This window comes from Molossus molossus, unplaced genomic scaffold, assembly GCF_014108415.1.
Source record: "Molossus molossus isolate mMolMol1 unplaced genomic scaffold, mMolMol1.p scaffold_m16_p_8, whole genome shotgun sequence".
NCBI classification, from domain to species: Eukaryota; Metazoa; Chordata; class Mammalia; order Chiroptera; family Molossidae; genus Molossus; species Molossus molossus.
In genome coordinates this window covers 37,284,006-37,299,426 of record NW_023425402.1, presented here as the reverse complement: position 1 = coordinate 37,299,426, position 15,421 = coordinate 37,284,006, and the positions used below count along the sequence as shown (strand labels likewise).

The following is a 15,421-nucleotide window of genomic DNA, read 5'->3' as shown; positions in this document are numbered from 1 at the left end:
TCTATAGTGAAGGAAAACCCTAAGGTTTTGTTACAGATATAGCTCAGAGGAGTGGATATGCTCCTCAGTCAGGGATCCCCTGCCAAGGATGTGTACACACAGGTTATACTGAAGCCCTAACAGAATACTGCTTTAATAAGAATTATTTCTGTCATGGGGTTACCATGTGACACAGGAACCTCCCTCCTTGATATTTATCTGAAAAACTTGAAAACATGTATTCGCAGAGATATATTCACCCCTATGTTTATTTCAGCATCATTCACAGTGGCCAAGGCATGGAGACAACTAAATGTCCTTCAATAGATGAATGGATAAAGCAGATAGGTACATATATACAATGGGATACTACTCAGCCATAACAAAACACAATATATGCTATTTGTGACAACATGGATAGATCTTGAGAATATCATGTGAAGTGAAATAAGTCGGGTGGGAAAAGTCAAGAAACATGATTTCATTCATATGTGGGACATAAAACTGAAAGCAACAAGAAAACTAACAAAAACTCATAGAGACAGTATGGTGGTTACCAGAGGGAAAGGGGTTGTGGGGGAAGGTAGTAAAGGATAAAGGAGGTAAAATATAGGGTGATAGAGGGAGATTTGACTTGGGGTGGTAAACACAATGTAATATACAGATAGTGTATCAAAGAACCAAACTCTTGAAACCTATATAATTTTATTAACTGATACCACCCCAATTCATTTAATTTAAAAAAGCGCCGAATAGGCTTAAAAAATTATTTCTGTTGACACAATGCAGTTGTTATCAGGTAATTTCTGAAAGTGCCAGGAAGCATTACATATTGTGGAAAATGACCATCGAAGTTGAGCTGAAGCTGGGCCATCTCTATGGAAAACCAGGACAAGTGTCAAGTGCAGTGCAGTGTTTGGCATTTTGGGCAAACACCAAAACAAAAATGTCAACTGATAAGACTGAAAAAAAAAAAACAAAAACATGAGAAAAGTAGACCCCGGTGGAAAATCAGGGTAGAAGAGGATTAGTATAAGATGAAAGGCCCATGTGTGTAGTCATCTGGTATAACATGTTCATAGCTCACGATTTATACTGCTTGGAAAAAAACGTCCCATTGTTGGTAAAGGAGTCTGTTAGTTTAGGAGAGTTGTAGAAACCACTGCACTAAACTGCTTCCTTTTTGTCAATATTCTGGTCAATCTTTTATTGGTCATCTCACACAAGAGTTTTAGGAGTTTAGGGGGGATAAATGTGATGGAAGGAGGCTTGACTTGAGGTGGTAAACATACAATACAATATACAGATGATGTATTTTAGAATTGTACACTTGAAATGCATATAATTCTATTAACCAATGTCACACCAATAAAGTCAATGAAAAAAAGACTTTTAGAAGATTGGTGGACCCAGAAGACAGAGGTTAGAGACGAGAGGAAGGGAACGGACTTACAATCTTCAAGAAGAGTTGAGGGTTCCAGCAGCTCATGCTGTGCATTTCTACTCTTTTGTTATTTTTAAGGGAGACCCAGTTAGTTATCATTAGCCTGAAAGAAGGAGTCCCCAAGGCAAGCAGCCTGAGGAGTGAGGCGTCAGGGCTGGTGAGGAGGTGAGGAAGACAACTGAACTGTCTTCCCTTAGTGATGGCGAATGGGCTCATTGTATGTGAGGAAAGATTAAATTATCTAAATGTGAATTCATTTATTTTTCCCTAGATCATTCTTCACCCACTTTTCCCTTTTGAAATTCAGAAAGTTAGGTCAGTCTGTGCTCATTGTCTCATGAAAATTATGTAGCCAAAGAATGCAGGGAAAAAAAAAAAGAATTCTAAATCTGGCTTTTATGTTTAAGAAACATAGTCACTTGGAGGAGCAGAAATGACATACAGACAGAATATTTGAGAGGAACCATGTTTAAGGGCATTCTATCTCCATTTTCACCACAAAATACAAATGATTTGGCTGTATCAGACATTGCTAGATGTTGCTTTCCCAATGTCCCATCTCTGAACATGAATCCTCAAATCTATCCAGTTTCAGCCCCCCCATCTTAACCTATGTGCTTCAGGGGAGTCTGGCCCCAGATTCAGGTGCTGGATCCTGACTGGGGACTGCCAATGCCCATTCTCTTTGCCAGTGATCATTTTAGGCATGAGACCCAACTCTGCAAAATAAGATGTGAATGGACAGTTTCCCTCACGTTCAGAAGAGATACCAACATAAGACGGTCCCTTTTCTGCCTCTCAATATTCTGTGTCTGGATAAGATGCTTGAAGCTGCATAGCATCTTGTTCTCATCCTGAGGAGGAGGTGGACACAGAGACTGGCAGAGAAAAAGAAGACTAGAGGATTACAAAGAAGTGAGGCCAGACCCAGGTGGTCCTTGCCAGGAGCTGTCCTACTCCTGAACGTCATTATTGTTCAAGTTGGTGTTTGCATTTGCTTTTTTTTGTGCCCTGCAACCACCTGCATCCTAACTGACTAAGGGGAGAAGAGATATTAGCAGTGCCTGGATGAGGGAACTGGCCTGTATTGACCCCCAAGACGGGAAGATATTTCACGTCTTCAGGCCACCCAGCCTCTGCTCAGGTGAACCCCACATATCTGCACCCCCGGTCTGGCTAGTCTTTCTCATTGATATCTGGTGGGGATGTACCTCCCTAAGCAGCAACATGAGCTCTGAGAATTGCCTAGCAAAACTGATATGTTACCCTTAGTGAAAACAATGTTAAACACGTTAAAACATGCAGATTATACATGTTTGTAGGACAGACTTTTAAAAAAATATATAAAGGTAGGCAGCCAAAGGAAGGCAAAGAAAACAACTATCACTTTCTCCTCTGAAAACCCAAGGCATGCCAAGTGGGACAGATATTTTTAAGCCCTGCAGGGTGGAGCTACCTTAGACTGACTACTTATCCTCTATAAAGATGATTGCACATTGAGTGCAATTCTGAAAGTCATTCCCAAGTGCAGCAGTGTCCAGCAAGTAGAGCTTTTCTTGGTTGTAAACAAGTCATCAGAAATCAGAAATCCGGACTTTCCCCTACCTCTCCTTTCGGTTCATTCTTGTGCATTTTGGCCACTTGGTATTCCTTTTACTGGCAGTTTGCCACCTTCCCATGAGCTAATCTGTTGTTGACAGCTGTTCACCTCTCTCTCTCTCTCTCTCTCTCTCTCTCTCTCTCTCTCTCTCTCTCTCTCTCTCTTTGTAGTTTTAAATTAGCTGTCTATCTCTTGACACTACCTTTTGCATCTTGATAACAGGTCTCAGAGGACCACACCATTTGCCTCCCTCCTTGGGCAAACAGACACAGCCCAGCACGGCTGCTATTCCAAGTCTCTTCCTAGATACTTGATCAAAAACAGAGAAGGGTCATTTAAAGGTGATTTCCCCAATTTGCCTAATCTTTTAGCTCTGGCAGTCTTTGAAGGTGATGATAGTTCAGGGGTTTGGCAGCGGAGGTTGGGAGAAAAACAGGATGGGATAGCAGGATCAAATGGCTATGGGAAGAGAATCTGACCAACTGAAGATGGACGAGTGGAAGTGGGAAGGGGAAGGTTGGGGAAAAAGAAGATATTAAAAATGCTTAAAGAGAAATTGACATGACATCTGGTAGCACGTCTGTGACTGTGTCTTCCAGGAGGACTGTGTAATTAGACTGCCTGGGTGTGTCCTGTGAGTCCCTTATTTAACATCTGTTAAACTTTGGGCAATTTACTTAGCTTCAAGGTTCAGGTTCCTCAACCATAAAATCGGGATAAAAATGTATGTACTTTATAGAGGTATTGAAAGAATTGAATAAAATATAGAAGTACAGTATTAAGAACAATGCCTGCCGCAGAGAAGGATCCAATAAATGTTACTTTTATCATTATTACTCTTATATATTAAGAAAAATATAATTTATCCCATCTGATTTCTTTTTATTTTATTTTAAAAACAAAATTGTATTTGTTTAAATTGCACAACATAATGATTTGATGTACCCATACATAGGAAAATGAAGTTATGGTGGAATTATATAATAAAATATTATTCATTCATAAAAAAGAAAGACATCCTGCCATTTGCAACAACATGAATGAACCTGGAGAACACAGAGCTAAATGAAATAAGCCAGACACAGAAAGAATAAGCCACGTGGTCACACTTACTTGTGCAATCTAAAAAAGTCATCTCCTACCTAATTAAAAAAATTACATGAGAGGCTTAATTACTATTGATGAACTAATGAAACATTTTTATCTCTTATTTTTGGATTCGTAAACTAAAAATACTATTCATATCATATTGATCAAAATAAATTTGTTATGGCAATACCATACCAGTCCTTTATAGTTTACTTCTTCTTTTTTGCCATTTGTTGGGTGTGTGTGTTTAATTTAAAAAATCAATTTCAGACTTCTTGTCAAGATGGCGGGTAGGTAAACACTGTATCGTGTCCTCCCACAATCACATCAAAGTTACAACTAAACTACAGAACAACCATCATTCAAAACCGCCTGAAATCAAGCTGAATGGAAGTCCTACAACTACGGAATTAAAGCAGCAGCCACATCCAGACTGGTAGGAGGGGCGGAAGCATGACGGGCTGGTCCCACACCCACGTGTGGCGGATAAAAATCAGGAGGACACTTGGCTGGGAAGGTCCTTCCTGAGGACTGAGGGGTCCCTGTCCCACACCAGATGCCTCGCTCAGGGTTCCAGTGCCAGGAAGAGAAGTTGCCATAACTTCTGGCTGGAAAAACCAGCAGGAACTGAGGCTCAGGGAGGCTGAGGCGGCTGGAGCCCCAGGCAGCTCCTCTTAAAGGGCCTGCGCACGGACTTGTAGGACTCACTCCCTCTAAGCTTGGAGGGGAGGCAGCTCGAGGGGCACCAGAGACATACAGGAAAGAACTGAGCTGTTTGGCACTGGAGCGAGGGCTGGAGAGGGGGCTTTCTCTGGGACAGGCGTGCTGTCAGAGGCCTTTGTTCCTTTGGTGAGCCCTATCCTAGGGCCGCAGACAGCCGCCATATCTAGGACTCCAGCAACCTGGCTCACACTGGTAAACCCGCCTTGGTGATTCCCTGAGGCCCCATCCCACCCAAGCTGTTGCCAGTTGCTTAACCATAGGATTGGTCTATCTTGGATCCTGCTTCAGGTTTTTCCTAAATTCTTTCAAACAAGCAGCATCTGGTCTCAGATAGCCCCATACCTCTCGTTACGTAATACACAGAAACAAACACAGGGAGGCAGCCAAAATGGGGAGATGAAGAAACAGGTCCCAAATGAAAGAACAGAACAAAACCCGAAGAAAAGAACTAAGTGAAATGGAGATAAGCAACCTAACAGATGCTGAGTTCAAAATACTTATAAGGATGCTCAATGAATTTAGTGAGAACCTCAGTGAACTTAGTGAGGGCCTCAAGAGCATCAAAAAGGACCAGTCAGATGCACAGTCAGAAATGAAGGAGGCATTAACTAAAATAAAGAATAATTTACACAGATTCAATAGTAGAGTACGTAAATCCAAGAAGCAAACCATCGATTTGGAATATAAGGAAGCAATCCCAATCAGAACAGCAAAAAGAAAAAAGAATAAAAAAAAAAAATGGGGATAGTGTAAGGAGCCTCTGGGACAACTTCAAGTGCGCCATCATTCGCATCTTGGGAGTACCAGAAGGAGAAGGGAGAAAACAAAAAATCGAAAACTTGTTTGGAACAATAATGGCAGAAAACTTTCCTAACTTGGTGAAGGAAACAGGCATACAGGTCCAGAAAGCACAGAGAGTCCCAAAGAAGATGAACCCCAAGAGGCCCACACCAAGACACATTATCATCAAAATGCAAAAGGTTCAAGACAAAGAGGATCTTAAAAGCAGCAAGAGAAAGGCAGTTAGTTACCAGCAAGGGAGTTCCCATAAGACTGTCAGCTGATTTCTCAAAAGAAACTTTGCAGGCCAGAAGGGAGTGGTAAGAAATATTCAAAGTGATGAAAAGCAAGAACCTACAACCAAGGTTACTCTACCCTGCAAAGCTGTCATTTAGAATCGATGGCCATATAAAGACTTTCCCAGACAAGAAGAAGTTAAAGGAGTTCATCACCACCAAACCATTATTATATGAAATGATGAAGGGTCTTTTTGAAGAAAAAGATAAAATATATGAACAAACCAAATGGCAATGAATACATATCTGTCAACAATGGAATCTACAAACAAAATGAACAGGCAGAACAGAAACATTCTCATAGATACAGAGAACATTTTGTTGGTTGCCAGATGGGAGGGGGGTTGGGGGAATGGGTGAAAAGGTGGGGGGATTAAGAAGTACAAATTTAGCCCTGGCCGGTTTGGCTCAGCGGTTAGAGCGTCGGCCTGCGGTCCCGAGAGACCCGGGTTCGGTTCCCGCTAAGGGCACGTACCTTGGTTGCAGTTTGTCCCCGGCTCTGGTCAGTCGTGCGGGTGGCAGCCACTCGATGTGTCCCTTCACGTCGATGTTTCTCTCTCTCTCTGTTCCTCTCTCCCACTCCTACTCTACCTGAACAAAAAAATGGAAAAATGTCCTCGGGTGAGGATAAAAAAAAAAAAAAAAAAAAAAAGAAGAAGAAGTACAAATTTATTGCTAGACTGACAAACCTCAAAGGGAAAGGGGTTTGGGGGGAGGGAAGAAATAAACCAAAGAACTTACTATATGCATAACCAATGGACACAGACAATAGTGTGGGAAAAGGCAGGAGTGGGGGGGAGTGGGGAGGAGGGGGTCAATGGGGGAAAAATGAGGAACATCTGTAATACATTCAACAATAAAGATAAAAAAAAATCAATTTTAGAGAGAAGAAGGGGGAGAAAGAGAGGGAGAGAAAGAACCATGTGAGAGAGCTACATCCATCGGTTGCCTTCTGTACGCACCCTGACCGGGGACTGAACCCGAAACCTGGGTATGTGGCCTGGCTGGGACTCGAACATGCCACCTTTCAGTGTATGAGGTGATGTTCCAACCCACTGAGCCATGTTGGCTGGGGATCCTTTTTGCCATTTTAAAATTTCTGGCTTCAATGTCTACCTATTATTTTCCATTTCTCTGGTACCTATGAATATAGAATATTAGGAGACAATTGTGCTCTTTTTAAGTGTAATATGTAAATTTCATCAGAATTTATAGCAAAAAAAAACAAAACCCCAACATGGAATATTTAATAACCTTTTGTAAGAATCATTAAATTATAAAAATAGTATTATCTGCAATAAAAGATATCAGATTTCACAGAAATTGTTAAAATTTACAGATTAACCAAAAATTTCTTTGGTTTTCCTTTTATAGTATCTTTCAAGGACAGACCCATTATTTTCCAAACGTAACTTAGTTATTAACTTAAAGGGCAACCTGGATTTCTGTTATTCTTTCTGCTATTTATCCACTCTCCCTGAGCTGTCAATGGGCAACAAAATGCCTAAGATGTGTGAAGGAATGAGAAATGTGAATGAGCAAATAGATCTGAAATACAGGGTGGGGCAAAAGCAGGTTTACAGTTGTGAGTACATGAAACAGAATTTCTTCTTATATTATTATTTGTTAACGATTGCATTATTTTCCATACGAACACTTGTAAACCTAATTTTGCTCACCCTATATTTGGGAGTTGGCTGTACTATTGTGCATTATTTTCTGAGTGGTAAGTGGATTTTGGAAATACTTAAAATCTGGCTCTGGCAGGATGCTCAGTTGTTTGGAGCATCATCCTGTGCAGGATCATTGATTCCTGATCAGGGCATGTACCCAGGTTTTGAGTTCGATCCCTGGTCAGGGTGCATACGGGGGGCAACTAATTGATGTATCTCTCTTACATCAATGTTTCTTTCTTTTTTTCCCCTTTCCTCTCTTTTTAAAATCAATAAAAAACATATCCTTGGGTCAGGCTTAAAAAAAAAAAAAGAAATACTTAAAACCTGGAGAGGTACTACAAATAAAGATGTATAATTCAGGAGTAAAGTTTACTTCAATTGAAGCTACCTAAATTTTTTTGTTTGTTTCATTTTAATAAGAAAAGAACTTCTTGCCCAGCCAGTGTGGCTCAGTGGATTGAGCGTCATCCCATGGACTGAGAGGTCCCGGTTGGATTCCTGGTCAGGGCATAAGCCCGGAGTTGCAGGCTTCATTCCCAGTAGGGGACAGCCGATCGATGTATTTCTCTCACATCAATGTTTCTATCTCTCTCTCTAAAAAGAAAATCAATAAAAACATATTTAAAAAGAAAGAACTCTGTTTTCCCAAAGCCTAACATTGAATTAAGTCAGAGGTAAAGACTCTGGACTATTGAAATGAGTCAGGAATCATGGTCTCTTCCAAGTGGGCAGCCAACAAAGCCACTTCAACAAGACAGCAATCAGGCCTCCGTCACTTAGGGAACTCAGAACTAAGTGAGCTGGACGTCAACCAGAGGAAGGCAATTCCTTTAGAATGCAACAGAACTGCACTTGTGTGGAGTGATGTAGAAAATGGATGGCAGGGACCGATCCAATTTGTGATCTGGTAGAGAATAGGCTTCTGCTTCTGTGTGTCTGACCTCTGAGACATCTTTGCAGTCACAGAAAATACTGTGATGGATAGTGCCGACTCTGGGAGTCTGAAAAATGTTTTTCCTCTGGCCAAAAATACAAGTAGAATCCATTTTTCATATTCAGAATCCAGGTTCTATGAATTTTATGTTTAGATGTGCTTGGCTAACCGTAAGGACCTCATAGCACAGAGTCGAATGCTTTTGAAGCCCACATTGGAAGAGTAGGAACCCATCATGGGTAATTTATGCTTCTGACACAGTGTGAAGCCAGGGTTAGGCCTGAAGATATAGGCACACCCCAGCTTGCCCAGGGGTCTGTGATGTGGGGAGCTGGGACTTGTCATGGGCTGAATTGTATTCACCCAGAATTTATATGTTGTTGTCCTAATCCCCAGTACCTCAGAATGTCACTCTATTTGGAGATGGGGTCCCTTAAAGAGATATTTAGTTTAAAATGAGGTCATTTGCATGGGCCCCAATCCAATATGACTGGTGTCCTTATAAAGGAGGAAATCTAGACATGGAGGGAAGATAAAGTGAAGACACAGGGAGGAGGTAGCCATCTATAAGCCAAGGAGATCTCAGACTCTCAGCCCACACAAGTGTGAAAAAATAATCTTTTTGTTTAAGCCATGCAGCCTGTGGTCCTCTGTTATGGCAGCCGTAAAGCCTTATAGAGCAGCTCTATTTGTAGTAGGAGCTGTTAAACCTCATTAGACAGTCCATGTCTGCATTCAAGAAGGCTGATCTCCAGCATGAGACCTGGTGCGCCTTCCACTTGGTAAGAAATCAATGTAAGGAGAGGGGTTTGGTGGAAATACAGGTGAGCAAAATGAAGGAACAAAATATAACTATGATTTTACCACCTGGAGGTAACTGTTCATTGTCATTCTTTCCAGACCTTCTACTATGAGTACACACACACACACACACACACACACACACACACACGGAATAATTTACTTCTTGTGATCATCTTTCCATGTCAACAATTTTTAACTTATAACATCACTACTTCTAATGTCTGCTATCATGTCATTGTATCGATTATATCCTAGAAGTGGAGTTGGTGGGTGGGATGCGTCCAAACTTAGGCATTTGTAAAGGCTTTTGATATATGTTGCCAAATTACCTTCCAGAAATGAGGCATTCATTTATATTCAGAAAGTCTATTTTGAGAGCAACACAAAGCCCTGTAACTGGTAACTCTTGACTCAGCTGTTCATGGGCTTTCAGCCAAATTCCTAGGGAGTTGAGTGTGGAAACTAGGCGCACTGAAATCTGGGCTGCCAGGGACTTAGGACACTCCCTGATGGAAGCATGTCCAGGGCCTGTGGAGGGGGCATTTCCTACCTTAGCAAAGTGACAGGTGGCGGGAAGCCTGGCAGGATCAGCATCCTGCAGCCTGGATGGGAACTGCAAATCTCGTCAGAGGGGCCACATCAGGTCAGATGCTAGGCATCTCCTTGGACAGCATGGCACTCACAGGATTGTGGAGAATGAAGAAGTGGGAAGAGGGACTCACGTTGCTCCCTTGAGAGTGGGGATGTCCCCAAGGATCTCTGAATGGGCTGGGAAGGACCCATGGACTTCGGCTTTAGGGATTTCACTGCAGGGAGCCTGAGATCACTGTGATTATGACCCCTGGCTGTTAATTTTATCCCTCAGGCTTCCAGAGCCTGGGAAAATACAGGTTATGCTAGGGAATGAGACCAGAAAGACTGATAGCCTTCGAAGTTTTCATGCATTAGTGGAAGATGCTATTTGATTTTGGTTCTTTGCCCAGTATAAGAGATCCCAGGGGGCACACTTCAAAGGAGAGCCAAGCTAATCTTAAATGAAAAAGAAAATGTTTTATTTTATAAACATGAAAATTACGTGGCACTTAATAAACTGTGTTGGCAAGTAAACTTCTGCCACATAGTATGATAAATAAAATAGGTTAATTCCTCTTGAGAGAAGGACTTGAATTCCACTTATCATTAGATAAGAACTTTCAACAGGAATCTTTCTAAGGAAGATAAGCAGTGGCCTCTGATTTAGTGGTGAACAGAGCATAGCAGAAAGGAGAATTAGTACCCTCCCTGTTGTCCTGAAAGTGCAGTTACCTTTCTCAGGGTTTCAAGGCCTTCACAGGGCACCGACACATCAAAAGGACAGTCACCTTGATCTTGATACAGACCTTGTCTAATAAATAATGCCGTGTTGTAGATATGAGTGCAGGATTAACAACATTTTGTTTGATTTCTTTGAAATTTAGATTTAGCTGCCAAACATGCTTCCCAAAGTAAACGCATGTTCCGTGCATTTGCCCACGGCAGGGAATACATCTCCAATAAAACAAGCGAGCGATTCTTCCCCTGAGGTTGTTGCCTTCTGTCTTCAAGTGGGACCGTGGAGAATTAATTACTTCATAATCTCACTCACCATAGCCTTCAAATTAACAATGGTTATGGAAAAACAGGGCTTACCGTCTATCATTGGTTTTGGCTGAGAACTTTTGAGGCGCAGGGAGGGCCGGAAGCGGGTTCTGTCGTTGAAGCTCCAGCTCTTCTGCACTTTGGTGGGGCTGCCCTCGGCTGTGATGTCGGTGCTCGGGGACCTCCTGTCACCTATTGAGGCTTGTCTGCTCTTAATACTCTGGCCTCTTGGGCTAGCCATGCGCACTCGCTCCTTAAAACTTAGCTTCTGACTGTGGACAACAGAGGCATGGTTATTCCATTTTAAGCAATTTCTTCTATTCCACTTGGGTAAATATTTTGATGAAATGGTATATGGTCATGTATTTCAATAAATAAGATGTTCTCAGCAAGTAGGAGCATAGAAATATATTTTTCTCATATTGTAATTTTGAGCTTTGCTTAATCTCTCTGTTTGCATTCATTTGAAGTCAGTCTCATACTTCAGGTATACACGCCCTTTCTGGATTCATCATAGAAAGGTCTGAGATCAAGTACAGTGGTTTGTACGCAAACTACGTGGAAAATAACTAAGAACTGGTTTGGTGTTTACTTTCAAAACAGATATTAGTTTCAACCTCAACTTTTGAGATTTTAAAGAGAGTTACTTTTTTTAAATTTTATTTGGGAGCATATCTCTTTGTAATTTCTAAACATTTCTATAGGAAAACAGGGAGACAGTTACATATACATATATATCCACATTCTGCATGCATTTTATATTTCAGGCAAAGTTATGATAACCATAAATTCATGCAACCTCATAGCAGTTGATAGCACTGCATTCATACTATTGACCATACCAACACAGCACCACACTTCTTTATGCTTACATATGCTACCACACAAGGTAGAACAGCCCCGACATATAATGAATGTGATGACGGATTAACAGAATGAGCATTATGTTCACTAACATAATTTCCTGCTCTTAAACAGGCTTATTGATTTGCTGTGGCAGCTACTGGTAAATTCTATTTGTCCAGGTATTTAGTTCTCAGATGCCAGCTGGGATCGGACTGTTGTGGGTTGATAAAGGAAGCATGGGCAATGACAGCAAAATCCAAAATGCTTCTCCACATTTTCCTCATCCAGAGATGTGGTGTGATGTGGTGGGAAGGGCAGGTTGGAATCCAAAAGACTTGGGTTTTAGAGTTCGCATCTCTCACACGGAGACAAAAGTAACACCACGGCCAAGGGATTTTTGTGGGAGTCACATGAACTGTAAGAAGCTTTGTGTACCTATTTTGTTTGTGTTCTTGTTTCATTGATAAACGACTATGTTATGCCTTAGAAATCTTGGAGGGGAGTCATTGGAGCAGCTTCTCTGAGTAGCTGAGACCTTCCGCCTTTGTGGGGCATGAAGGCAGTGTTCTCATGGAAAGAGATTATCTGAGACAGAGTGGAGGCCTGGTCTTTTCCACTTACCGCAACGTCCACTGTCCCCAACTGCAGCATGCCAACAGCAAATGTGTTTAGTGGATATGTGTTTTGCAGCTAATAAGAAACAGTAACATTTATTTTTCCATGCCTAGTTGCTTAACAAATGATATTCTAAAAAGACACCACGTTTTATGTGTGTTTACATGAAAACAAATAAAATAATGAACTATGGTGATCAGAAAGTCCCAGTAACGATAAACAACTTGACCATGCAACTGACAGCTCCCCTTGGAAACGCAGACACAGCTAAACCTCGCATGGCGAGCTGAAGGCACATGCAAAGAACAGGCTGGGCAGTTTGTGATGGGGTCAGGTGGGTTCAAGGGTTCTTTAAAACAATCCCATCAGTCATAGGCTTTTTCTGTATTTAACAAGTGTGTGATTAAACAGTAGATTACATTAAACAACAGCAACAATAACACCATAAAACTGCATCTTTTTATTCCCAGGCTAGGTTCTCCATGTCATCCAAAGCCTTTAGATTATTTAAACAAATCCTTCAAGGGATAGTGACCAAAATGTCTACTCTTCTCATTTTTTTTTTGGTAAAAATTTCAAATCTCTCTTCAGTGTTAGCACATCTGTTCCATCATTGAAATTTACGATGATTTGGTTCAGGAACATGTGCTTACCTCTGCACCTTTATTTAGATTAATGAATGGCTTACGTCGACACAGCTGTCATTACAGGGGTTCTCACTCTACTTTATCTAATCAATTACCTTTTCTGGAGCTAACCAATTCTAGTTACTACAGAAGGTTTCGTTTTAGTTAATAGAAAATTACTTTTTCAAACTTTCAAGATATATCTCTTTCCTAGGATAATTAAATGAACCGAAAACTGATAAATGCACCATAAAAACATTTGATATGGAATTTAATTTTTCCTTTAAAGAAATTTTAATTACTAAAAAAAGGAAAAAAATATCCAAAATAAGTATCATCATCAAATCTACCATGGCTTATTCACAATAACAAAATATTTAAAAACAATTGCTCCCATGAAAATATTTTATAGATTGACCCTTTGAAATACTTTATTATCTGTAAGAACAAATTGAAAGTGAAAGTAACATTATTCTCTGAATCTTAGTAGCATTTAAAGCACTTAAAGTTGATGTAATAGGTACCATTTCCCATTCTATCCTTCTAAATTACATGAATATTTATTTGCCAATGTCTACTATCTTAAAAAATTCTCAAGAACTATTTATTTATTTATTTATTTATTTATTTATTTTTGTGGAAATTATGTGTATTTGTAGAGTATTTATCCTACCGGATCACTCTCTAGTTTTTTTTTTTTAAATTATTTTTATTAATTTGTTTTTGTTACAGATATTTCTTCTTTTCTCCCCATTGACACCCCCCTACCCACACCCCTATCCCATCCTCAGCTTTGTTGTCTATGTCCACTGGTTATGCATACATGCATATAAGCTCTGTGGTTTATCTCAAGAACTATTTTAAAGTTAATTCAGCATATCAGAAAACTTTAAAAACTCTAAATTAGAAAAAAAAGAAAGGATATAATATTTTCCCTCTCTGTTTTGACATAATTGTATGAAAGTGAAGGATAAGATACTGATCCAGAACTTTTTAACCAGGCAAGTTTTTATTTTCCAAGGAAAGATCTGTTCTTGTGTCCTCTTACAAAAAGCTCACTTTTATTAGTTTTTCTACTTCATTTCCTCTTTGGAAATCAACAGAGCATCTTGATTAGATGGCTATTAAACGGATTAGGTGGCTGTTATTGAAAACACACATTAATTAAAAAAATATAGATTCTTCACTGGCCCATTGCAGTTTTCATTATTTTCCTGTTGCGTGTGTGTGTGTGCGTGTGTATGTGTGTGCGTGCGTGTGTGTGTGTGTGTGTATATGTGACACATCAATAAACATGATTTTTGAGGAATATTTATGTATCATTGTTTTTAGGAAGAATGCCAAGGATTATCCCCAGGAGAACAACAAAGAAGTCTCTCTTTGCAGAAAGTAACTAAAGGGTCGCTGTGGTCATTGATTGCGGCATCTTACTAGGCAGTCTCAGTCCCAGCTGAGGGCTATACGCAGTGGAGCCTGTACGACTGTTCTGCAAGGGACTTCTTCCCTCTGTATGAACCAGATGTACAAGTAACTCAAATGGCCCAGCATGCAGTCTACTACTGTATATTCCCTGCCAGGGAACTGTGTGGCATCACTGTGAACCCACAGTAATCCTCTTGGATTTAGAATGCGGTAGTTATTGTTATATTTAATTAGGGTTTTAGCCCTTCATAGAATAAGCATTCTACAAATTCTCGCCTCAGGCACAATATGGCAAGTGAGCCTTAACGATCCAGTGCGTGCAGCAGCTCAGCAGTTGTCCCACCACAAGGAGGCGCCAAGGGGCTGACTGCCAGGTCTGTGCAGGACCCTGCCAATAGGACACATGTGTCCTGGGGGTAGAGAGTATCAAAGCAGGCAACAGGCAACAAGGAAAATTACAAGCGGGTTGAAAACCTCATTCGAGGAGTCCTTAGGAAGAGTGAGTCTCTGGACAGGGCTCAAGTAGGGTGGCACTGTAACCTGGTCATGCACCTGAGGTTAGTTGGCATTCTCAAGTCTCATGTCAATAGCTGGGATGCTGGGTACCTCTGGTTCCGTGTGGTGTACATTCTGAAGAGCTTCTGCTTATTACTACAGAACTTACTAGGAGCGAGGGAGATAGAGTAGCACATTACTAAGCATTTCACCACCAGGAAAGTGCTGAGGGATTTTATTTTCCATTTTGAAAAACAAAGTCATTTGGTTATATTGTTTTTCAGATGTAAGTATACAGAGTATTTAAGCAGTAAGTACTAACTATGTAGTTTAATTGTGCTGCTCAAAATACACCTAGTGCTCTTAATGATTAGGAAGAAATAATTAGATTTGAAACAGGCATTACAAATGATGGTAATCTATGTGTTAGCATCTGATTCATATAAAAATAAGAATATACATATTTTTAGAATAC

The 15,421-nt window shown here is 40.5% G+C and overlaps 1 protein-coding gene across 5 annotated transcripts in view; it reads right to left on the bottom strand.

The window, feature by feature from the left end:
• Positions 1-15,421, bottom strand: part of KCNQ5 (potassium voltage-gated channel subfamily Q member 5) — a 541,294-nt gene that overhangs the window by 65,221 nt on the left and 460,652 nt on the right. For 2 of the 5 annotated variants that reach the window (XM_036248149.1, XM_036248150.1), the window contains 2 exons: positions 15,058-15,114; positions 10,994-11,214 (listed from right to left, as the gene is read on the bottom strand). The exons of 1 other annotated variant lie outside the window; for it this stretch is intronic. In XM_036248149.1, coding sequence (XP_036104042.1) covers positions 10,994-11,214; positions 15,058-15,114 — 278 coding nt within the window. The remainder of the gene's footprint in view (positions 1-10,993; positions 11,215-15,057; positions 15,115-15,421) is intronic. 2 more of the 5 variants (XM_036248151.1, XM_036248152.1) reach the window with 1 other exon arrangement.